General features: G+C 31.9%; 3 protein-coding genes across 3 annotated transcripts; 1 reads left to right on the plus strand and 2 right to left on the minus strand.

The window, feature by feature from the left end:
• Positions 1-1,636: 1,636 nt before the first annotated feature.
• Positions 1,637-13,155, plus strand: LOC131849069 (uncharacterized). Its single transcript, XM_059199058.1, has 13 exons — positions 1,637-2,128; positions 2,195-2,358; positions 2,791-2,987; positions 3,648-3,759; positions 4,142-4,341; positions 4,458-4,711; positions 4,790-5,044; positions 5,336-5,480; positions 7,965-8,116; positions 9,765-9,944; positions 10,273-10,415; positions 10,565-10,778; positions 12,737-13,155. The coding sequence occupies exons 1-13, from the start codon at positions 1,846-1,848 to the stop codon at positions 12,958-12,960; spliced, it is 2,523 nt and encodes an 840-aa protein (XP_059055041.1). The 5' UTR covers positions 1,637-1,845; the 3' UTR covers positions 12,961-13,155.
• An 88-nt stretch (positions 13,156-13,243) lies between these two features.
• On the minus strand, positions 13,244-18,513 carry LOC131849059 (apolipoprotein D-like). The gene is made up of 5 exons (XM_059199049.1): positions 18,394-18,513; positions 15,460-15,579; positions 14,918-15,048; positions 14,198-14,382; positions 13,244-13,727 (listed from the first exon to the last, which is right to left on the minus strand). The coding sequence occupies exons 2-5, from the start codon at positions 15,577-15,579 to the stop codon at positions 13,585-13,587; spliced, it is 579 nt and encodes a 192-aa protein (XP_059055032.1). The 5' UTR covers positions 18,394-18,513; the 3' UTR covers positions 13,244-13,584.
• Positions 18,514-21,588: 3,075 nt separating this feature from the next.
• LOC131849049 (apolipoprotein D-like) lies at positions 21,589-27,175 on the minus strand. Its single transcript, XM_059199039.1, has 5 exons — positions 27,035-27,175; positions 24,896-25,053; positions 23,598-23,782; positions 22,561-22,799; positions 21,589-22,013 (listed from the first exon to the last, which is right to left on the minus strand). Exons 1-5 carry the CDS (start codon positions 27,113-27,115, stop codon positions 21,810-21,812), a joined length of 867 nt encoding a protein of 288 aa, XP_059055022.1. The 5' UTR covers positions 27,116-27,175; the 3' UTR covers positions 21,589-21,809.
• Positions 27,176-27,482: the final 307 nt, after the last annotated feature.

A 27,482-nucleotide genomic window follows, 5' to 3' on the forward strand; every position in this document is an offset into this window, starting at 1 on the left:
TTAAACAGGGATTCATTTTTATTCAGAAAACTCATCAATCAAAATTTTTTCAATTACATTTCTAAAACTACTATTTTAGACGTACAATTGAAATTGAAACAAATTATGTTTTAATTCTGGTAGTAGTACAACATTGTTATTGGACACAAGATGGCGCATTCGCCGTTATATTTATTAGTCATAACTACTCCTCAATAGATGGCGCTTATTCTTTTTTATTCTTGTATTCATACAACAATCTATTGTACTTTAAGTATAATTATTACTTTGTTATTACTGCTATTAAGTTATTTGAAACAAAAAAGTAAATACACAACATAACCTAGTAGCCGTGGGCGATACAAATAGTCATTTATAATAATAATTTATTGATCCATGTCACCGATACCTGTATGTTCTTGTATCAGCACAGAAATCTGTTGTTGGAACTGCTACCTAATACGATTCAGTACTTACCTCCTAATAGCTATATTGCCCAGTACATAGTATTCTTTATTAATGCAGTCAATATTTATTTTACAAGGAGAGGTTGAGGTCATCTTAGGATGTTTTATACGGTGCCCTATAATAAAATATTATCTACTATTTTGTTGCCCTCAATACTACTATTTTGTAGTCGGATTACTAGCTCTCTGCATGATACGAGATTTCATTTTCAGGACCAGCAATAGGATCAAGCAGGATGGAAATCCAAAATAAATAGAATGACTTTTTATGAGATATAAATCTTGTTGTATGTCGTCTGCAATACATTCTCAGTGGCAGATTTAATTAAATAAATAATATATGTTTCTAAAGTATTTATTATCAAATTCAGTCCGTATTGGAAGTAGGTACATCAGTTAACATCTATAAATATAAATAAAATGGGAGTGTTTGTTTGTAATATTGAAATACCCGTTTTTTACTACATGCATATAAATATAAATACGGTACATACACCAAAATAACACTTTTTTCAATTTTTGTTTGTCTGTCTGTCTGTTTGTTCCGGCTAATCTCTGAAATGGCTGGACCGATTTTGACGGGACTTTTTTGGTAGGTAGCTGATGTAAAAAGGAGTAATTTAGGCTATTTTTATTTTAGAAAAATGAAGTTAATTTCCACACTGACGAAGTCGCAGGTACAACTAGTCTACAATATATTCCTACTTCTAAAAATATTAATATAATGTATATCGAGTATAATCATGTTCCATGACTATAAAACTGTTAGAATAAAATGAAGTAAGTATACACTACTTTATATTCCGTGGGGAAAATATATAATATTATTTTTAATTTTCATATGGGACCTATACCTACAATACCATATATTCTAAGTTCTATTGTATTTAATAAGAATGTATGAGAAATAAAAAATAAACTGTACTCACTCACAAACCAGTGTAGTGCCAGGAGATTGCGTCAAATTCGCAACGTGCGCCTTCACTTCGGGAACTAAAGGCGCATATCAAGGAGCGCCTCGACCCCTGCTATTACCTACAAGGTCTCTGGATCGCCAACCGATTTAGCCAACATCCCCACCAATCGCTGTGACACTTCTTAAACGAAGGTAATTTGCTATTATTTGTAAATTGCTGTACCGCTGCCACGTCCGCCGCTGTCCGCTCCCGCCTCAGTCGCTCGGGAGCATGGGACCCTCATTGGATCTCCCGGTAGCTCCGAGCACGGAACCTAAAAAATATTGACTTTATACTATCAACCTAATCCTCTAAAGATCGAACCTAAGTAAACACTTGTCACATTTACAACCGACAGAGTTTTCTACAGAGCGTCAGTCGATAAGATATAGTCCACGAGCTAACAACTGTATCGGTATGAAAATGTGAGTAGTGTTCGAGGTATGGCAAAGCTAAACGACGATGCGAAAAAATATAACGAGGAAGACATGATGGAGGCGGAAAGTGAAGAGGAGTTGGGCAAGATAGGCCGAATCATGGTTTGGCTGCGCATCAATCCAAACCTGATTATGTTAAAAGTGACTCTTTTTGTGATGTATGGAGCCACCGCTTCTCTTTTGCCATACTTGACTATACACATGCAAAGCATAGGACTTACAGTGCCTGAGATTTCTTTTGTGTATTTAGCTTTGCCATTTACTACTTTCTTAAGTCCCCCGATAACAGGTAAGCAGAATTTATCTGAGTGAATATATTTGATGAACTGTGTTTACTAGAATCTGTTCATTTTAGGATTTCTAGTGGATCGTTTCGGGGAGTACAAGCCTGTTGTAATTACCGCTTTGATTCTAAATGCCGCGTTCCACCATTCATTGCTCCTGATCCCGCATCAGGAAACGCCAGGTGTGATGCCGTCGGCATACGTTATGCGACATCCAATCACCAATAGTGTTGAGGTACTCTGTTTATATAAAGATTTGTTTCGAAAATGTCCCCTAACGATTTGCTGCTCGTTATTTAGTCACGAGACAAACCAAACTACTCTAAGAATTTAAGCAAATCATCTTCATCCGGCCTCTGAGCGAATTAACCCGTGTCATAACCTGAGTCCATATATCTGAATTAGTTAAAGGAATTAAAGGACATTTATCCATATTTCATGACAATTTATCATTTACTTTATTTAATTCTTTAAAAACTTAATACAAAGAGAACTTAATATAAACATGTTAATTCCAAAGAATTAAAACAACAATAGTAATAGTGTTACTATTGATGTTTTGGATATTTTGAGATAATTATAATTTGTACATCATTTGATAATTAGACAATCTGAACAATTCGTCATTTTGTTACAATACAACATTTTATCGTTCTATTTCATATAGATATGGTGGAGTCCTTGCCCTAGCAGAGAATGTCCTGATGAAGACGAGACTGTAGACTTTGTGTTGGATCGGTGTGTGGACCATTGCCATTTATTTAGACCCACAGAAAGCCCAGCTAGTGATCCTGCGGACGATAAAGATGATCTGGACTTCCACATTAGTCATAAAATTCAACCACCAAATTTATCGAATAGCAGGTATTTTTTTAATAAAAATAATTTCTCTTATCCCCTTTGAGTTTGTTTGTTTGAACAAAATAAATTTTATTTTATGAAAATTAGAGTGAATTATTCTGACCTTGGATTTTAATATAATAATTGAGGATATCAATGTTTATCTGAATCCTGGATAGGTCACATGATTGTGTCGAGATTACATCAATAAAAAAATATGCAAATGATATGAATAATGCAGATGAACAGATGAACAGAGTTTGTAGAATCTTGTCTCTCTCTGACGTCTTCACCGTACATTATAAATCCGTAGTGAGTTCAGAACAATAGTTTGTCGAATAATATTTCTTCAGAATAAATTATACATTATTTATAATTATACTAATACATTGATATTATTAAATATATATTTTGCAAATCTTTTTCTCTCGACTTACTGCGGATGTACTTTGTGTGACAGAATTACTAAGTACTAAGAGATGGCTTAATCAGGATCGAAGTATGGAAACACTTAAATTTAATTTTAATTTAAATCGACAACCAAGTTTCACTGAATTTTAGTATAGTAATTAGTTAGTTTCTTTCACTTTTCACTCTTTACAAAATATTTGATAATAATTATCATAAACATAAAACATACAACTCAGTAATTATAATAACAAGTACAAGTAATATTTTTTTCAGTCATCAAAATGTGACTGAAGATGAAGATTACAATGACGCAGCATTCTTTCTTATAGAAGTACATGACGATTTAGGTGAACCTAAAGAACAACTTGGCATTGAAATGGAACGTGTAAGTGTTTTTTTAATTTGTGAAAAGTTTATTAAATGAAAGCACCATTTGGGAGAGACTAATAGAAAACTTAATTGATATATAGGACAGCATATCTAGATTTAAATAATCTCGGTATATTGAGAAAAAATATTAGTTAAGTAAAAGAGAATAATGCCACAGACATTTTTTATATCTAAAAGTAACAATTGAATAATAATTCTACGAATGAAGGAAAAGCACAGAAAATGCAAGATGAGGTGGTGGTATCTACCTACTATAAAAGAAAATTTGCAGGGCTATTATCTATTATGTAAAAGATTGTCAACTGGAATATATTAATTATACGAAAGTAATTATACTTTTGAATCGTGGTAGTTAAAAGTAAAAACTTTTGTTTTAGGATGACGATGACCAAGTGACAGATTTTAGATCTAGATTCGGCGAGAAACTTTTAATAGCGCAAGGAGTAAATATAACGGCATTGGATAAGGAAGACTTGAGGTGTGGAGGTCTTGTCATGGTGCATAACATGACTAAGCTCTCTCAGCTACGTCTAGAAATATTGTCTGCTGATTGTATGGTTCAAAAATGTGACTTCAGGTAGGATAAGATTCTGTTAAAAACAAAAACACATTTTCATTTGTCAACTTATTGCTTATCTAAATAGTTTACATAAACTATGATATCTAAGGTAAATTATCATTGGAATTTTACAGAAGAGGCGGGCCCGATATATGCCCACCGGATTATAAGGAAAGCGACGATAAGACTTTCTATATTTATTTTTTCTTACGATTCATGGGTACTATAATGTTGTCTGCTGGTGTTACAATTATGGATCCCATTGCCTTGACTATGATACAAAAATATGGCGGTGATTTTGGTAGAGAACGCCTTTTTTCTAGTATTGGAATGGCTATATTTTCACCTATTACGGGTATGCTCATAGATATGAGGAGTAAACAAGTTGGTAAGTATCATCTTGTAATCGTTATCTTCTTTGTCAATAATGTGTTAGTAGATGTTTACATCAAGTCGTCGATTGCAGGTTACACCGATTATTCAGCTGCATTTTATACTTACGATGTGTTGCTTCTGATATCAGCAATTACGGTCGCTGTTATGCCTCTAGGCGCCAAGCTACCGGCGGATAATTTGCTACGAGATTTAGTGAACATAATAAAGATGCCACATATTATTATTTTCATCTTTTTCCTCTTCGCTTTGGGAAACTTTTGGGGATTCATTGAATCTTACTTATTTATATATTTGAAGGAGTTAGGAGCACCAAATTTTTTATTGGGTAAGAAATTTATTTATACAATATGATATTTACAACTGTACATATAAAAAATGAACAACTATAATAAATTATTTAATGAGTCTATTTATGCAGTAGACGTATTTACTTATATTATTGTATTAAAATAATTGTGTATATATATAATAAAATCTGGAAATATCCATTATTTCATGAACACAACCCATTTTATTACGAGTTTAGTACGTTTACCTATATAATCTTTTAAACATATTTTTTCCAAGCATTTCTGTTTCCGATGTATCAACTGTATTATCTTGATCTCACATTCAGGTATAACCGTGACTGTGGGCACATTGAGTAGCATCCCGTTTCTGTACGGAGCTGATGCCATCACCGCCCGCATAGGCCACGTGAACGTTATCATTGTCGCGTTCTTCTCCCACGCTGCTCGTCTTGTCGGATACTCGTTTATTGAGTGAGTTTTTCTTTAATAATTTATGTATTAAGAGTTCGACAACGTAGGACAACAAGATTTTTTGTTCCTTTAACTCTTATTTAAAAGGCTATTAACATACTTAACTATCTAGTTAAGAATAACAAGATTCTAATAAATAGACAAAAATGTCTTTGAAAAAAATGTTCTGATTGTAGTAAGTTATTAGAAATCTTTGAATGTAAACTTTGTTTTAAAAATAATTCAAAGCCTACATCATCATCATCATTTCAGCCTGGAAGACATCCACTGCATTCAAAGCCGTACAATTTTCTTAAATGGGTATAAATTATAAAAGTTTTATTACATAATAATCGCCAATATTTTTTTTTATACTACGTAGGTGGCAAACAAGCACACGGCCCATCTGATGGTAAACGGTTACCGTTGCCTATAGACGCCAGAAATACCAGAGGTGTCACGTGCGCTACTGACACTTAAGAAACCTTAATATACCCTACTTCATGTTGTTTCACGTTTTTACAAACTTCATGTTGTAGTCTAGTGAGAAAACCTGGGCAGGTAGTTCATTCCGCAATCTAAGTGTACGCGGGAGGAAGCTCCTCTGAAACCGTTTCTTATGAATAAACTTTGCACCACAGATACAGATATATTAGTACAAACAGTTATTAATCTCAATAATCATGTAATGAATGACTTAGGTAAATAGAAACAATAAAAGATAAAGATAAGATCTTTATTAGTGTTGACAATAAGTGTAATTTGCATGATCTGTTGCTGAATTTATCTAACATTTGTCTATATCTAAGTAGGAAAATAGAACTAAAGTGACTGACTCATCCTCTATTGTGATATCTCCATTCGCAGAACATTATATCGATATCAAGAATTTTTTGAAAGAACTTCCTGTATTAAATTGAATTCTTTACAGTATCTTATAGCAAAATAAGAGAACAAACGCCATGTTATAAAACAAAGACTTTTCCACTTTGCATGAAGTCGTCGGTACATGGTAATATACTTAATAAACGCGTCTAATTTAAAAAGCCAGAATTGAAATAAATACGTCCATGTACCTCTCACCTTTTTTGGAGCCGAGCAGTTTGCTTTGTAAACTGTATTCTTGAAAACGAGATATGGCATCGAATTCTTCGATCTTTAGAAATGACAACCTTGGGTACCATATATCTTATAGATTTCGTTTTGACATATCTGGGTTTTTTCAATGCAATAGAATTATAGGCAACATTTCTCACTTTGAATAACATACGAACATCAGTATGTTGGCAATGCCAGCTATATAAGAAAAGTGTATAGCTTTGTACGTATCCGTTGAAACGTCCTTTACAATTTAAATACCATTTGAAGCAGTAATGTATTTACGACAATAAAGCATTGTCAAGTTTATGAGCACAACGACGTGTGGGCGAGATCTTAGTTACTCTCGAGAATACTACGGTAATATAAATAACAAGACACGTTTCGTTCAGGTATCACAATACGGATGACAAGATCTGCGTTTCTGTCTATGTTTCTATTTTTATACTATATTTTACTGCTTTCTCTATAATATTGGCATAATATGTATACATTTTTGACTTTGTTTATTTTATGTAATTATAATGTCAAACAAACTGATAGTTGATCTGGTGGCAAGTGGCATCACACAAAGAGCGCCAAAGATATGAAGTGATGACGTTATATCAATAACCCTTAATTCAGTTTTTTTGTCAATTAAACAATCAATATAATTATTAATTAAGCCTTACTTAGCGTTGTCAGTTTAAAATAAAGAAATAAATTATTACAAACAATACAAAATTTTATCCGTGTCGTATCTTTTATTTTCAGTTCATTATTCCTTTTTCTATTTAATTACTGTTATAAATTCAAACCGAAATTACAAATTTTGTATTTATACTTCGCGTCTATCTGGTATTTGTAGTATTAGTAATGTCAATAACTGAAATCCTATTACAGCTGATAAGTAGATTTGCTCTGTTTCTTTGTTTTACGGAGTTTTCTCTAAAAAAAGACTACTATTAGTATCTAACTAATATTACAATACATTATATTTAGGATATATTTGTTATATGTTTTATTTATTTATACTACGTTCATATTTTCTTTTCACAGTACCTATATCTTATGTAGTAGATTAGTACATAATCACGACTTTTATCCTTAAATTGTCCAATGTTGTTAACATTGAACCAAACAGACAGTTACGGAAATTTTTCCAAATGTGTACCTCAATAACCAACCAGAAAATATTGTGGTCGACGATAACAACTATTTTGTTTAATTTATTATTTATAAAAGTAGGCAATTGTGGTTAACAGAAAGTAATTTGTATACCATATATTGTTTAAAGATCAATTACAATGAAAAAATAAAAGGAGAACAGTGACAGGAACATTTAAAAATAAATGGCTATAAAAAAGTTTTAACAAAGAGGTTTAATCTTCAACATGTATTAATATATCTATTTAATTTAAATTCCAGAAATTCATGGTGGTGTTTTCCATTTGAAGCCATGGAATCGCTGTCAGTGCATTTGATGTGGGTAGCAGCTGCTACGTACTGCGCTATGTTGGCTCCCAAAAGTCTTCTAGCGACTCTAATAGGCGTATTGGGAATGGCACATTTCAGTCTCGGTTTGTGTTTTTTATGTAACTAGTATAGCGATCCATCTGATGGTAAGTGGAAATAGCAAAGCAGGAAACTATATACATGAGCAGCATAATAACCATCAGGCATTAAAAAGAATGCTGATGGACGATTGTAATACTACAGAACGGATAACGACGGTTGTAGAATCTAGAATGGCAATGAAACTGATGGTCCACCTGATGGTAAGTGGTAACAGCAAAACAGGAAACTATATACTATGATATATACATGAACAGCAAAATGATCATCTGGCATTAGAAAGAAAGCTGCTTGACGGTTATTATACAAACTAAGGTAAATTTCTTACAAAAGCATTTGAAAAAAATTTAGGTACGTCAGTTTGTATTATTCAATTTTTTTATTGTATAATTAATATAAATAACGTCACAAATATTTGTTAAATGTAAATTTGTGATGGTAAAAGACGGCTGTAGGTCCTTTTCTTTGTTAGGATTCTATGAAATCATACGAAAACGATTTCAGAAATTAGCCCCGTGAGAAGTTTTACAAGACCTCTTGATATTAAATTCGCGTTGTCTACGTTTTCAATTTAGTATATACATATAGGCGAGTGCTACTTCGATATGACTAGGCCACGTCGACTTTATATAAATAGAATTAAATTTTATACTGTCTTTAGCTACTGTTTACAAATGAATTGTACATTACAGATAACATTTACGTCATATCAAAATAAGTGAATTAATTATGAGACAGACAAAATCTCAGTAATAGTAATTTGGTAGCGAATGACAATAGATTTAGGAATTATGGTAGAAAATAAAAGTAGAGTTGGAATGTATTCTGTAAATTCTGTGATAAACGTTGCACTGGTCATGGTTAAGTTACAAGATCTGTTTAGTTTGGGACTAAAAGGCAATGTCTTAATTATATACAGTTAATAAAAACAGAGATTATTTAAATATGGGAGGACCAATGAGATGTAGATAATAGGGCCTGTAAACAAGATGTAGGTCCGTCGAACAAATAGTCTTCTAGCAAATAGATCACTTGCTACAAAAAGGAATATACTTAAAAGAACGAGCAACGGGCGTATTTGTATGGTTATACTAATGATGGCGAGATCTGTCTAAACCTAGTATTTCATTGTTTTACTCTACCCAATTAAAGCACGCGTAGGAATATTAATACATGAACAATCATATTTGTAGACAACATTAACTCAACATGATAGGAGAGATTTAAGGCCAAGATCATTGGATTAGAATGTTGTCCTTTGTAAAATCTATTTCTGGTATTGTAACATTGTAATTAATAGATACGCATTAATAATGTTACATTTATCACACATTCATAAAGTGTAAATAATTAATCAAGTACAATAGAGAGTGACATTGAATGAGGTTTCCTTCTCCAACTTAAATATTATCTGTTCAAAATCTTTGTATATAATTTTACGTCTAACTGATTATCCGTTTATGGAAGTATCGGCAATAAACCAAGTTCACCCGAGCGATAGTGGTAGCCTACCAGTGATACCTCGGGTGAACTTGGTGAACTCTCTGCCTGTGTCTTTGGTTCAAATAGTGCCAAATACAGGCATACTAAGTATTGACATCCTCACGATGAAGACAGATATCAACGTTTAAAATATCTTTATTTTATTTACAGGTAGAGGTAGTGGAAGTTTTGGAGGTGGTCTTCTGATAGCATCTCTTGGCACCAGAGAGGCATTCCGGTATATGGGCCTTATTGCGTTCCTTGGAGGGATTCTTTACGGTCTACTGCATTATTTCTGGCTTAGGAATATAAATGTGACTGGTGTTGAAGATTCCTGCGACCAGGACACAGGTATGTGATTCTATAGTATACTTCTTCTTTTGTTTGGTTCTTAGATTTTGTCTAGGTCTATTGTTAAATCTGCCACAGAGTATAGAGAAAGGTGTGTCACAGTGATAGTATTTATAAAATTGAATTTATATATTCTAAAGAGCATTCAATAATTTTTGACTAAACCTATAATACTAGATTAGACGTTGACGGCATGGTAGAATCTTAACGGACCTATTATGTACCTTATATACATATACATATAGACCTATACAGCGATTTAGGTACACCTCTATACACAATTCTGTATACATACCAGCTAAATTTATTAAATACATATTAAATGCAGAAAGCGGCGATGGCGACAAATTAAATGGAGAGCCATTACGCAAGGACGCAGAAACGATGATCTCTTTGGAGAGGTTGCATATGATTACACGGTACAATCCACTGGGATCACTCCACTCTCTACCTAGAGGTTCACGGTCAAGAGTAAGTCATCTTCCAGTATTCTATTAACGGAACCTTTGTTATAAAGAAATCAAAATTTAAAATATGGATTTAGTTTATTAAATAATTGGCATTTTTGTTAAATTATTGAAATGTAAAGATTATAAAAAATTATATCTTTCCCATTTCAGTTTTCGCAAGGTGATATAAATGAGCATTGTAGAAGCCGAAGCGGTAGTAACAGTCAGCGTCGAGGAAGCAATTATGAAGGATCCGCCTCTAAGGTCGACCTCCTCCGTTCAGCATTGGAGATCAGTCATCAGAACACCAAGAGCCACATTTCAAATCCTGTACTGTCGAGTTCTCAAAGGCCTACGCATTACAAGGTACACCATAATGTAAAAACTTCGAAATGGGAAGTAGTTAGAGATCTTAAAATAATCGTAATTATTGATACTTAAAAAAATATATAACAATTAAGACTAACGAGCACAGCGTGAGCATACAATCAAGGAGTTTAATCAAAAAGATTGTATATACAACACCATTGCCTATGTATTCCAATTGTTTGGTTCCGAGCGACATTTCAATTTTGTATGTGAATGTGAATCAGAGGGTAATACTTTCACAAGTAAATCATTATTAGCATATATTTGAACAATGAAAATAATTTGACATACTACTTTGAAATACTATATTTTATGTATCTTGGATGTATGAAAAGACTTACCATGGTGATCTGGGATAAATATGCAACACAACAGGAAATAATGAGAAATGGCTTAATTCCCCTACACGGTATCTCAACTCCGTCTAAGGAATAATGATTACAATATTTTAGAATAAAAATCAAAATATCTTTATTAGGTCTATATGATACATAGGCTTATATGATATGTCAAATCTACAGTCAGTTCGGAGTACTCACGTGTTGAGAAAAACTGACAAAATTCTCTTTTTTTTATGTGTATAGCGATAATCGTCTCCTATATTCATAAACAGCACCACGTTTAACAAGTTATCATGTAACGCCTGTGATGCCACTCATGCGTTGCCATTCTGGAAGATTAAGATGTCTCCTCTAAACCTGTAATTTCACTGTCTAATCTACGTACTCTAATAAAGCAAATTGCTTGTAGCCTGATATATAAGAGGCTGAGGTACCCATACACACATCTTTTTAGTCTACCTAAGTAAACTAGATGTAGGTATCTGCTTAAAAACTTTAACAGAAAATGATATAATATTTTAGACATGTGACATTAATTAAATTTAATAAATATTTATTTTTATGACAAATACTCACTGCTATAAATATCATAGGACCTTGTTTAAATCATATTATGATTTCGTTGTTTGCGTATTTATCATACTACCGTGAGATACGCACGTATCACTACCGTGACGTATTGATGCAAATTTATAACACCGATTATGTATGAAGACGTAAACATGATGACAGGTTTATAACATCTGTCTGTAAAAAAATCTTTTGTAACAAAGGTTGATTTAAAAAAAGTTACTTGCAGGCTAATAAATATGCTTTCACCAAGTGTTTCATAATTTTCCATCCACAACATTTTTCAGGGCAAAACTAATTAAATGCTGTTGATTAATTTATTTTATGAACCCCATGAAAAATAAATATGAATGTGATAATACATTTCTAACATTTTTCATTATCAGATGCACCAATTGCAAAAATTTTCAAGTTGTCGGCAAAAACTAATATTATTAAATGCTGTTGATTAATTTATTTTATGAACCCCATGAAAAATAAATATGAATGTGATAATACATTAAATTAATTTCTATAAATTTTTCATTATCAGATGCACCAATTGCAAAAATTTTCAAGTTGTCGGTCATCAAACATCTAATATATAATCATATAATATTTTGTTTATATGTTTACTAAAAAAACTATTGTCTTGATAGTAAACGAACATTTCTTGCTTGTATCAACATGTAACTTTGTTTAATTAGAATAGAATAGAAAACAAATTCTATTTATTCAAATAAATTTAAATTGAAGCACTTTTGAGACAGTTACTTTTTTTATGTACACATACGGCATGGAGTTACGAAAAATATGAACCGAACCGCAAGAAACTAAGAAAAATAAACCGCAAAAATGAATTTTGGTAAAAACTAAAATGCTGCACAAATTTACAATTCTTGAATGTGTTATAATTAAATGACATTTAATAACCATTAACTCAAATGAAACGTTTTTTATTGGGTTAGATTATTAATATATATTTTTTTTTTTCTATCACAGCAAGCTCAGTCTAATATATAATCATATAATATTTTGTTTATATGCTCCAAAACTAGCTTGTATCAACATGTAACTTTGATGGGTTTGGCACAACGCAACAATATATCGCAACCAGTGTTATCAGAGTACGACAGTCGTCGACGGGACTCTATACCAGAGGAAGCTGAAGAAGAACGTCTGGCACAACCAGCTAAATTACCAACAAAGACCAAGAGTGCGAATTTACCACCACCTCCTCCTACCTATGATGAAGCAACAGGAGAGAAGAGGAAAAGTTGGCATTCCGATGATAGTGCACCCACTTAGGCAATACAAACATAAAGCTATGAGAAATGTAAATAGTCAATGCTAAATTGATTGGCTGAAACGTGACAAATACTTCCATGAAAATATATCAAAAAATCAACACGTTCCGCGAGTTATCAGTTCAAGCGGAGAGCATGTTTTGTATAAGGCTTTAATTTATTTAAGTTGTAGATAAATGTATTACGGTTTAATGTTATTAAATGATTTTGAATTGTTCGCTCTTGAGTCTGTTGTTTGATTATGTCTTAATTACTCATAATTTTAGTTAATGAAGACACTTCAACATCAATAATAGTATATTCATAGAATTTACATTATATACTATGATATTATAAAATGTTTAAATCTTACAGTACGACGCGTCCATTTTCATAAGCATTTAATTAAAAATATTGGTCATGAAAATGGAAGCTCGTATCTCCTTAACAATAATAAATGCATGAAAATATTAAGTACTAGGGTTCATTTCTTATAAAAATCGTACATAGCATTTTCATTTTGGATTTGTCTGTTGTTATTTCAAATAGATTGATAAAAATTCTAAGCTATTAGAAATAACAACAGTTCTAAATACGAAAATGTTTCAATATATGTAGCTGATTAATTCATGATCATTTTATGATTTTACTTATCATCCTCCACGCAATTAGACTGATCTGTTCTGAGGAAATAAGAGCGGTTAATATTGTTCTTATCCAGTGATTTGTAGACTTTCTCCATTACTGATAGCGGTGGATTTCTTTCTCTGGTCAATATCCATGAGTTACCTGAAAATTTCATATTTTTTGACTGAATTATCTAGACATAATAATATGACCTATATATATATAGGTAATGGCTAAGTGTGCAATCAGTTTCTTAAATAAATAACTTATTAATTGTCTTCATAATGCTCCAGTTAAACTTATCAGATAACCATAAGATCAATCGGCAGATGATTATTGTATATATTCAGATAAAGATTATGTCAAAATACAAATTAAAATGGGCATGCAATTGCTATATATTTGTGACTTTATTATTATTTAGACACTCTAAAATTAATTCAAACATGCGATAAGCAGAACGATAATCAATAAAGCCTTAATATACACCGTAATTCACTTTAATATACAGGTAAGTTTGTTGTGTTATCAAGTCCGTATGACGTACGTATGATATACGTACACTATATAAAGGTATTGGTTAAAGAGCCAGAATGTAATAAAGAAAACTGTAATTCTAAAATAACACTTACGAGTATGGAAGAGTCCGAAGTCATTGCAACTCCAAATAATAGAATAGTTATCGTAGTCAGTATCTACGACCCAATATGGTGCCGCAACGTTGACGGGTAGTGAGGGAAAACGAACGGACAACTTGCCCTCGTCTGATCGGCTTATCTGGGTAGCTTCGCCGTCAATCTCTGATTGTATGCCCGTGCTGGAATTTGGAAAACAATATATAGTTTCAATAAGCCGGTGGAGGAAATAAGTACATTATTTGTTTTACCTTTAATTTCGCCTAAAGTAAAATAAGTGGATGCAACCAACTTAACCTAACTTCAAAAACATTGTTTTTATCAAAAATCTCATTCTGTCACATAATATTATATCTTTAGGAAATACAACAAGTTTCGGCTTACGATTTTGTTTACCTGACTTGTGATCGATTGATTTACATATATAAAGAGTAAACAATGTACCTGTTACACTTTTTTTCATAGATAAGTATCTTAGAAGTATTAGTAAAGATTGTTGTTGAATTATCGGTTTCTAAATTTACGACTATAAATAATTTTATAAGAAATGTTACATTTCTAAATTGCTTCTAGAACACAACGGAAGTACAATTTTTACGTAGGTTTCATAAATTAAATTCTATACAGCTATACATATTATATTTTTTTGACTGATGTGAAGTAAATAAATACATGAAGTGTACAACGAAGTTAATATAAATATCAGTAAATACATACAAACTACTTAGCTGTTTGTTGGTTACTGTCATAATTCCATCGTCCTTGGTTTCAAAATTGGCCGTCACACATTTGCCCCCGAACTCAAATAAGAAGAAATACTTCTCAGCTTCATACCATTTTCCCGTGTACTGTAAATATTAATAAGAAAAATTTATATAATTTATTTCTGTATCTCTCTTACCGCTTATTGTAAAAGAGTTTTATATTATCATCTATGTGAACATTATTGTCTTATATATTTATTCTGTGGAGTATTAATATGTCTTTCAGTTATAAAGATGCTTTATTTAAAGCACCAATAGTGTTATTATAAGCTGGCATTTTAGCGTTGCTTACAGGCGAATGGTTTTCATTATTATTGTATGGTTTAGGCCCCTATAACAATAAGGAGATATGTATGGTCCTAGGACCCCTATAACACTAACACATTCCCAAATTGCGCAAACGTAATTTATTCTTACGAGTGTTTTAAAGAAACCAAAGTATGTGATGATTTCAGTGCAGCAATGTATAGCAACATATTGATTAAAATATATTACCCGAGTAGGATCAAAGTCCACCATCGCGCTAATATCTGGACAGTTTCCTGGGAAAGCCAATTGTGATCTGCATAGCCGTAACCCGCATAGGAACACCGCAATAGCCCGCAATATGGACATCTGAAATGAAAATTATTGTTTTTAAGATCATGACACGATGGAAGTCAATGCTTTAATATTTTTTACCACACTACTAGAATGTCGAACAATCTAATTGGGTAGTTCATCTGATAAAGGTAGTATGGCTGCACTTCTGCCTAAAGACATAAAGTGTATCTATCGTTTGTTTGATCAGTACCATAAACATCATAAAATGCGCTATATGCCCCCTTCTATCATTAGTCTTAAAGACAAAGCCCCTCTTACTTAATTAATTATATAATGCTTATGTATGACAATCTATACTTCTATATTAATATTATAAAGAGATAAAGTTTATATGTTTGATTGTTCAGGGTAACCTCCAGTTCTGCTAATCCGATTTAAAAAATTCTTTCACTGTTTGAAAGGTATATTAGCGATGAAAAATGTGACAAAAAATATTTCTTTTCAGTGCCTCCGCTGCGTGCGTTGGGTAAACGGTTAAAATAAGAAATATGTATGTTTGTCAGAATTGTTCTACTTTAAAAGTTCTAAAAAAAAGTGCGACGAACATATGGTTAACTCACTATAATCCTTTTTATGGTAATCAAATTTCTTCTAAAATAATGCTATATTGCCAAATATAAAAACAATAAACATGATATGAATCCATCTCTTAAAAATTCGTTAACAAATATTGGGTCCGTGCGAAGCCGGGGCGGATTACTGGTAGAATATAAATATAAACGGTTTCTATAAGAAATGTATCGTAGCATGGAAAAAATATTCTATGCAACTTATATAATGCATTATTATTTATGTACGTTTTGCACAAATGAAAACGAGGTATATGTTCAAGATGTTCAAGTCATTTCGAATAAGATCTTGAGTGCATCGACTTTATAAAGTGAAGAGGTAATAACTGACCGAGACGAGGTGAACATACCGTTAATGAGCATAACTCGTAAATACAAGAGAGGGAAATTGCATAGCAAAGAAAACTGGGACAAGTATCCTTACTAGGTCCGGCTTTTACGGTATCGTCTAACGGGAAACTGGCCTGCTGCTATTGTCGATAATATGTAAAGCTGCCAGCTATAAGGGATAGTGACAGATAATAGAATTGAAAAGGCAATTTGTATATTTAAGTAGGAATATTAGCTTTTGAAACCCCGGTTCATATTCTCGACGTTATAACACTTCAATATAGAAAATATTATTGTTTGTCAGTCTCCAGGATTCTTGTGCTACCTAGCAGTAGCACTGATACATTTTTCTAAATTGATCAATCGAACAGAGATATACTCTGTTCAATTGAACAATTAAAAAAAATTTTGAGGCTGAGATAAGAAATATAAATAAAGCTAAATAAGAAGTATAAACTTTATTTAAACAATTTAAACTAAGTAACCCCGTATTATAGGCAGTACAATTAAATACAGTGTTCTATCGTCTGAACCTAATAAGATTCAGGCGCTTTCAAGAAGATAAGCATGAGCTAAAATACTTTGGGATCGCTAAAGTATTTTAGCTCATGCTTATCTCCCAGGACCTCGACAGAAAGCCATCTAATTGTTCCGTGATGTAATTGAAAGCATTCATCCTAGATTGTTTAGACATGCAGGTTAGAATTTGTGTGTATTTGTCATTTCGCAGTACCTAGCCTATTTCCTACCTATTGTACATACATTTCCATCTTTTAAACTATTTCACAGACTAATTTAGTATGGCATGTTGAAGATTAGAAGTTATGACTTAGATGCAATTTGGTATGACAGTAATGTTTCAGATAACATGGAATATAAATGTAACCACTTGAGTATGTTATGAGTTCTTAGGGATTTATTATATAATTTAATAATAACGTATACAAACTAAATAACTATTATTAAATAAAATAAATAATTAATTTAGGCGGAACCTCGACCTTCATGTGTTTATATTATACAATAAAAATTTGGTTAAAATGAGTTAAACGTCAAATTGACGAGCTTATGTGACCTTGCTGTATAAATATATATGCAGTAATACTTAATTATTTAAATTAAGATATTAGTTATAAGTATTTTTTCCGCGATTACGTCTGTTTTTAATAAATACGGTAGCCTATATATAAATAGAATATAATTTCATTTAGAACCGTTCAGCCGTATAAAGGCGAAAAGGTAACAAAGAAACAGACAGATAGATTAACAGACATATTTGCATTTATAGTATTAGTATTTAATAATAAGTATTATGTCTATCCATTTTGTTGCTAAAAGATTAATGTTTAATTCGGACTCTTTTAAGCACAAACCATGTCTGCAATGGAACTGTATAGTTGTATGTATTATATAATATAATCATAATGGTGATTTATAGGTAAACAGTTATACCGATAGGTTACATTACGCATGCTTTGTAATAAAATAGGAACCATCAAAATCGGAGCACTCTGCAATAATATTTTTACTAAATAAAAAATATATTAAATGAATATAATCCTTTTTATCACAACAAAGTAAATTTACAAAGATCTTACATTTAATTTATAAGTAGCTGAATATTAAAATAAACGTTCTGTAAGGTTTTATAGATTTGTCTCGATTTAGAATACATGTAAAAATACTCGTCTATTTTTAAAACTTAAAAACCTAAAAAACACCATATATCTGAAAATAAATGTATGTATTGCAATTTTAATATTATACAGTTAGCTTTAAATTTCTAAACTTCATAGATACTTACTTTTAATTATAACTAAAAATATGAAAAATAAATATATCTCATATATTAAATTAATAATTTTAAATATTTGAAAAGAACCAAAGAATCGAATGTAACTGGCCTTAAATAAAATTATGAACTCACCTTGAATATCGTATGTTCAGGAAGTGGCTGTGTGGTGTTTATTTGTAAATTTAATACTTTTATACAAGATCTCGATAACCGTGTAGTCACTGACCGGTCTAACGTCGACTCTAGAGTAGAACTATATCAAACTAAACAGACTTCACACGGGTATTCTCTTATAAACTTTGCCGATGAGCTTTCCCCTACACATGGATAATCCTACGAAAAGGTAAAAACTTATATTAATAACTTTTCTTTTAATATGTTTGTAAGGTTTTTTAAAAAAGTTGTGTAACAGTGAACATTGTATAATAAATTTAGATTTATTTTTATTTGTATCAATTTATCATTTTTCTTATAATAGCTTTCCCGCGCAAATTCATCTGCGTCACATTTACCTATTCTCTTATTGACATCATATGGTATATACCTAAACTGTTTACCCTTAACACAGATAATATAATATAACATATTTTTAATATTGCATCAGTAGTACCGGAAATTACTCTGATAATCTTAAGTCACAAACTTTACCTCTTTGTAATATTAGTATTCATATAGATATATTAAAATCAAAATTGATAAAAAAAATTTACAGCTACTGCAGATCACACATTTTAAGATTTAACGGTGTTTGTACAAGTTCGATGTGTTATTTAATTTATATAAAATATGAAAAATATAACATATTTTTAATTCAGGTATTTTTTTATTTGTCATTGTTTTAATTTAATTTATATAATTATATACCGGGATGAATAATTTTGTCCAATCTATATATAAGCATAGATAAGATAATATATACGTTTTTCCTTCCTATATCATATTTTTACTTTAGGTTAAGTACAATATGTAATCACGGGGGTCCAGAGCCGTAAAAGTTGTCAAGCGATTGACATCTGTCATCAATAAAAAAAAAAAGAAATCTTACTTGTCTTACTTCGAACTTTAAAGAAAAAACGAGTGTCATATCTAAATTTTATTCTCTAATAAAAATTGGAGAAGCTGGACATAAATAATGTGAGTTTAAGATTTTCGCTACTTCCCTGTTTATTTTATTTGTACACAAACTAACCGTGATTATGTGAGCTTTAATTTTAATGTTAATTAATTACCTTTCAAAATCTAGAGAAAACGTAAAAATGCCTATATAGTGTGACCTAACTTTAGGTCACATTATATACATAAGTATTATTTAACTAATTTGGCTTTATTAAATAAAATTGTAGCAAAATTTTTCATTGTCATTAAAGTTATTCAGTACATCACATACATCATCTTTTCATCATCATTTTCTGGTAGGTGTCCAACCAGCCTATTCAATTATAGCAATTAGTACAGGGGTTCATCATTCAATCATTTTCTCTAGAAAAAAGTTACTCACTAGAAAGGTAACTTTGATATAATATGTCTAATTTACACTTAAATGCAAAACGACAAAGTTTTTGTTGAATATTTCATATTAGGAATACTAATTAATAAATATTATTAACTAACTTTTATTATTGTTTCACGTAGCTGCATAAAAAGTAATGTTGAAGAGATTTAAAAACAGCTATTGTTTTCATTTAAAATACATTTGAGGAGTCGGAATGAAATAGTGAAGAACGCCCTCTATAACAGCGGCTAGTCACGAGATCCATAACTCGTCCTATCTAGTTACATTAGTTTATAAGAGATGGCGCGCATGCTGCTTTTTAAATTATTTCGTATAATTTTCATTTATATTGTTATTTTTGTAATAATATTCGACAAAATTGATTAAATATAGAAACAAAGGAGAAAGTATATCAAATAACAATAATAAAAATATTATAATTTTAATAATATTTGAACGCACTACTTTTAACTGGCTAGTGATTCTTAATTTTACTCGATTACTTCACCGGGAGCGTGGCGTCTCCTGTAATCCGGCTACTCGGAGGTTGGAACTGGAGGATGGTTTGAGGTCGGGAGTCCTGGTGCTGAGTGGCTCATGTTGACTGGACGTCCACACTAAGCCCGGTATTAATATGGACCCCCCGGAGGAGTCTGGGGGGTGCAGGTTCACTAAGGAGGGGCGAACCGGGCCAGAGGGGAAACCCAGCAGCCAAAAGTCCCCGTATCGGGCAGTAGTGGGATAGCGGCCGGGAGTGGGTGCTCAGTAACAGCCTGACCAACACAATCAGACCCAATTCTTTTGTTGTGTACTATTTCAATAATGACTATTTTTTTATTAATTATTAATAAGTATAGCAATTATTATTATTAGTAATTATTTAAAATAATTATTTTTTGTATAATTTAAAAACTATAACATCTTTATCGAGGAGTAGTCCGGCCACGTTGGATTCAATTATACCCAGCTAATGTGTTGCGTTTATCATGACGTCGATTGACTGGGATAGCAGTTGTGATGATTTGTTTTTTTCTGTATTTTTGAAATTAAGTTTAGAAAGATAACTCACCTCACGGGCATATCGATTTTATCTTTCTGATAGACGCATTTTAGAGGGCTATATGCTTATCCTTTTATTTTAATTGCTAATAAAATTGAAACACAGCATATAATACATATTTAAGTATTGTTATGTTATTAAGTATAGAAAATATAAATTAAATTATTTCTTTTTTGTGGAATATATCGCCCTATAATGAATGCTACTGAGCGCTGTAAGTACTTAACTACTTACCGACACTGTCATCGAAACAAAAGGGCTAAACGCAGATTACTGTCAGGTATTCTTTTTTGCTTTTGGAATGAATAAATAATGACAATAATAGTACTTACCTATATTTTAATTTAAATAAACATACCTACAATTGAGTATAGATTTTTTTATTTTGGTAGGTTTCTATTTGTACAAGTGCCATAAGCCACAGTAGATACAGCAAGATGTCGAAATGTTTTAAGCTATGAAGAAGAATATTTTGAAGAAGGTAGAAGAAACAAAAAGATACAGGTGTGTATATGCTTTTCGAAATATTATTTATTACCTTTTTCATCGCACGTCTATCTCCCACTGGATGTAACGTGATGTTATATAACCTTATAGCTTTCCTAGATACATGAGCATTCCAACACTAAAAGAATTTTCACAAATCGCTCACAACTCACAATCTTAATAGTATTATATTTTTATAGACACAGTAACTTTACTATGTTATTTATATACCTAGATAGATACTTAAGGTGAATGTACATTCAGAATTTGACGCAATGAAACACGTATATTATCTTATTTATCATTTATTTTCAAACTGATTCCCCTTTCGTTACAAATGTAGTGACTATTGCGACTATAACTATTCGATACTCAAATGAAATCGATTGTCCGAATATCGAGTTTCGATTGTATGTACTTATTTGGTAATGTAGCCCTATCGTGTTAGAGAAGCGTCACACGGCTGATCACAATTAAAGACTACGTCTAATTCCTGATGAGGCAAAATAATCAGGATTGTTTAGCTTTCACTGGTTCTTTTTCTTTCAGTTTCTCGGCCACCTTCGGCTGTACCTCTACTACAGGGCCCGCTGATTTCTCCTTCTCTGCTTCGATCTTTTCTGATTCGGATAAAATAATTTCGGGAACCTGTTGTGCCTTTACCTCTGGTTCGGATGCTTTGACCGGCAATTTGTTTTGTGGAATTTCGCTTGCCTGAAAAATAATGATTAATATTAAACTCACATCACGAGGATGAAGGGGATTGTTAGCAATATGGACTGATGAATACGCTACGATGGGCTTACTGTCCCGACCTCATAGCCATCTAATCAGTTTCCACTGGTGCCTCGCCAGCGTTAACCGTTAGACGCAGTGCCGCAGGCGGGTGCATTATTCAATTATTATTAATTAAGAAAAGCTCATTAAGTAAAAATTATATTTAACTAGCATGTGCTAAATTATGTTCAGCCTGAACGTGGTATATTCGTATCGGTGGCATATTTTTAAACAAATTTGGAACTCTAGTACTGTTTAGCAAGAGTTCAGTCACACACACACGAACAGAAGAAAACAAATAAAATTATATAATAAATATAATTATATGTTTTTTTTTAACAGGCCATTATATGTTTTAATTGACAGGCCTGATACTTTAGTTTTTTCCCTTTCGGTTAGGTTAGGTTGCGAAATTACAAGTCACTTCACTATCATTACTCATTTCATATTTAAACTTAAATATTTAGATTAAAGATTGCGTTACCTTAACAGGTTCAGATGCGGGTATTTCAATTTCATCGAGTTCTTTTGCAGCTTCGTTGACTAATCCTGAGTTCTTTCCTGATATGGGACTAGCGGCAGGGTCGGGCAACACAGTGCAGTCGGCCTGACTGGTCTTTACGAAGAAAGCTCTGGAGATCTTATACTTGTCGAGAACAGCGTATGCCCTCTGCATTATATTCGCAGCCGCCAGTCTATCACGTGTTAATAACCATGCACTTTCTGTTAACAAAATTTTTCTTCATATTATTTCAGTATGTCTATATTATAAAATGATGGGCAAAGAATAGTAACTATATCATTTATAGGTGCATCAAGACAATGTTTTGACTATGGATCAAGTAATTGAAATTCTGTTAAATACTCCGCTTAATCTAATTATTAGTTTCACAAGTATACAAGGATTTTTTCCGACGATGAAAAATGGTATAAGTATTAAATATTAGTATTTTAGGTTAAATCTATATGTAGTCTAGCAATTATTTGGTCCAAAATTTATTAACAAGTACTCATTTGATATTCGCATACTAATATACTTCTTGTCGAAATTAAGAAGTTTCCTGATATTAACAGCTTATCCGCAATTAACGGTTTAGACTATAAGATGAAGTTCAATTCAGAATAGCTCAGGTTTGAAAAATCGATACAGATAGTATTTACTTTTTTTTCTAAATTCGGTTAAATGTTTACATATTGCCAAGTTTCAGTACTGTAATTATTTAAGCATTCAACCTTTTTCATTGGATTTCTTGGGCTATTATTAATTACCAGTATGTGACACTGTATCTTCAGATATTTATTATGTTCACAGACTTTATAGTTCACTACCTTCAAAGGTAGGAATTTAATGATAATCTTGGATGCGATGTTTTTTTCTTCGGCGTAGTGGAATACAATCACATAGAATGTACATTTCGTTTTCAATTTAGCAAAAATTACTTTCTTACTTATGCGCTGTACTTTTTTAGTTTATAGCAATCAACCGTTACGCAGACTTTAAAATGTAATATATAAACTTACGAGTATGAACTGGTCCCAAACCGCTGCAAGACCACATGACTGCAAAGCTGTCATAGTCTGTGTCCAAAATACTGTACTCGTAGTCATATGGCAGAGGTAGGGAAGAGTACTTCACCATGATACGACCTTCGCCTTCGCGGCCGATCATTTGAAGACTGCCTTCCATCACCCGTTTCACCCCAGTCCTGAAGATAATAATTGCTACATTTTCCAAGAAAACAATTTACAAATTCAATCAAAACGTAATGAAATTATATTATTATATAGTATATAAAATTTTGTAATAATTATTTTTTAGAGAAATATAATAATATTAAAGTGACTACGTATGCGGCATATTTTATTGTCCTTAAATCAGGTCTATACAGCCAACTGCTATAGGAAATGTTAATGCTTTATTTTTATGTTCAGTAATAGGTAAAGTATATAAGAGTATTTGTATCTCAGGACTAATGACTGGGCCAGCTGCGGCCAACAGTATTGGCATGGTTCGAAAACAAGAAATTAATAACTTATGATTAGATATAGTATTTGCATAATAATAACATATTTTAAACAAATTATAAGTTAAATCAGTTAATTACAGTATACAGGCCCTTGACGTCAAATCTGACTTGTCATTATAAGATATAATAATAATAATAATAGTATTAATATAGTTAATAATAATAACCCTGGAAAATTCATACAGGGCCATCTAGTCTGAAGGTAAGCAGAGCTTGTTTTATGGGTACTATACAACTGATATACTATAAATACTTAAACACATTTTTTTATTGTAAATACATAATAAGTATGCATAGAATATACCCAGACGAATACAGTACACATACAATAATATAATACAGTACAGTAAGATGTGTTAAACTGCTAGGCCACAGAGGGCCGTCACAAATTGTGTTCGGTACGAGCATGAAATCAAGGGACACTGGAAATTACATGTATCTATGAGAGAGGTTCTGTAAGATAATGTAAGAAGAGTAAGTGAGCTCACGCATTATTAGGTTCAGTGAGACGATTGTTGTACTCGTTCGATTGCTGCATTTGATAAATGTGTGAAGGCTCTAATGCTTTGTGATCGATGTTTTCTATCATGTGATTAACGATTGGAAAAAGTACCTGTACTGTATTGCACTATATCATATTGGCAATGATTGTAGGCAATTCGAGTATAAAATACACATTTTACTCTCTGATGACCTTTAGGTTTAAATCGATAAGTTTTTAGTTCGTGCATTACAAACAAAAAAATCAAGTCTTTCCTGTTCATAATATTAGTTTAGGACAAGAATACTAACAAGTAATTAATGATTTCGTTGGCGACCAGTATCCTGCCTTCGGGGGTGCTCACGTAGTTGGTGGTGACACAGCGGCTAGCCAGCTCGCTGACGGTGAAGTATCGCTCGGCTTCATACCACGTTCCGAGGAAGCGGTTCATGCTGAAGTTAGCCATTGGCTGTATGGAAAAAAACCGTCGCTTAAATATAATAATTTAGATAAATGAATAAGCCGGTACAATTAATACAGCGTCATCTAATCCCATAGTAAGCAGAGCTTGTGGTATGGGTACTAGACTGCCGACTATATACTTAGATATATATATTTTTTGTAAATACGTACATAATATACATATAGAAAATACTTAGACCGACACACACAATCGTACTCATAAATACAAACGTTTACACCGTACGAGGAATCAAACCAGCGCCCATTAGAAGTTGTGCTAAACCTCTACACCACCAAGGCCGTCACAAAAGTTTAGATTCTTGTAAATATCAAAATAGTTTACTTTAAAAGCAACCTAGGTGTATTCACTAAATATAAATTTCTCGAAATTCTAGTAGGTATTAACTCTAAACTTTATGTATTCATATAAATACATAAAATTGTAGAATATTGTATGATTTTTAAACAGTAAAAACCGAGTCATTTATTAATTCTTGACAATTAAATTTACACTGTAAATATGACGATATACTTAGAAAAAAATGATAAATTGAAACTATATAAATTCTTTTTTTATTTGATCGGAAGATTCACAGCAGGCATAACCACGGTCAATATACAGTAAGGCAATGACTGAGAATCGTGTAATAGAAAACTTGATGCCAAAGGCGATAACTGAAAATGAAAGTCGGCCCAATGAGTGTTAATGACCGCGGCACCCGACCGGTCCTGTTGTCTGCGATATGTTATATAAGATTTACAATCCGATGTAATTGTAGATCTAAGGTCAAGGTTGAGATATAGCCGTGAGATCGATTGAACTGATCTATATTGAAGCTGATTAATTTTACTTTCAATGCCTAACATTAATTTAGATAGCGAGTTCAAGCTACTTTTTTTATCTTCGTAACTTCTTATCAATTAAGTGTGCTTCTTCATTAAATTTGCGTTATAGATGTATAGTTAAGCTTTTTGCGTGTACAATTCTGTATTTAAAAAAATATGTATATTTTACTTTTAATGAATAACGTCGAACATGGCGGTAGAGTATAATGTATTGATACCGCTTCAAAGTTGAAAGGAAAATAAGATTAATTTTGCTTTCAATAATGTGAACCGTTTAGATCTTTTTTCTTAAAGTTGTTGTGTGTTAATTTTTTTATGATATTACCTCTTTATTAATGAAATCTAATATTGTCCTCATTAGTTTAAATAATACATTTTTGTCATTTTCTCTCCAATTAAGAAAATAACTAAAACGAAAAGGAATTTTTTATGGAAAAGTTAAAAAGGTTTAATCAGTTGACGAATATTTTTAAAACCAAACAACAGTTTTTTGTTGTCTTCAATCAACTAAGTTTTACTATTGCATTTAACATTATAAAAGAGACAATAGTTTCTAATTAAATCTGTACTCTGTAAAATTGGCAGGGGCAGAAGAAAGTAATTAGAAAAAAATTAGAAATTTAAATATTTCTTTTACCACCGAAAATATTTTTATAAAAAACAATGAACAGTTATGAGTTTGTTATATATGAGTAGTGTTATTTAATGTCTCTAAGAATTTAAGCATAAACTGATAATAATTTATAGATGCCTCCCCAGGTCCTGGACAATTAAAATTATCGAAGTTGAGGATAATGTAATTTTTAAATAGATAATATATAAAGAGAATTAAATGAGAAAACTTTTTAATTAAAGTAACTTTAGTATAGTAATTTATTTATGGACGTGATAGCTAAATCCCGTGGTGCTGCTAACGTTATTTCAGATAAAAGTATCCTATACATAATAGTATAATGTAAGATATGATTTATTTGTAAACCAAATTTCATACGTCATCAGTTCAGCTATTTAAGTACGATTGTTAACAAATATAGAAACTTTCATTTAGTCTATTATTACAATATTAAATATACGAAAACAAAGTGAAATAAATCATATTAAAATAAAAATAGAAGAAAAACAGTAACATATAATTAAATTACCTGAAAATCTGGACACCATCCTAGAGACGGAATCTGCGCAGCCGCAGAACCGAGAAGGGCCAACACGAATATCTGCCACATAGTGAAGGCTCGGATGTCCAGGGCTGACGACACAGGAATGCCTACCGTTGTCCAGACACCCGCTTATAAACCCTCGCAGCACACTCTGGAACCGGTCTTAAACTTGAAGACGCATCTAATGGATCTCCTTATCTAGTAAACCTAGGCTGATTTATTGCAGCCACAGTACACCGAGCAATGAATTTCGCAGTTCTTGTTAGGTAATGTGCGTGTGTGCGTTAGTGTTTCTTTGTTTGCTTTCGTTTCGATACGTTGGGACTTGGTCTCCCAAGACCGTTGAATTTTCATTTTTATTTTGTTGCTGTTATAGGACAAAGATCGCACAATAAACCAATATTCTCCTGCCAATCAGTACGATCTATACATA

This window comes from Achroia grisella, unplaced genomic scaffold (genome assembly GCF_030625045.1).
Source record: "Achroia grisella isolate CSIRO2021 unplaced genomic scaffold, CSIRO_AGI_Agris_v1 utg1096, whole genome shotgun sequence".
Taxonomy (NCBI): Eukaryota; Metazoa; Arthropoda; class Insecta; order Lepidoptera; family Pyralidae; genus Achroia; species Achroia grisella.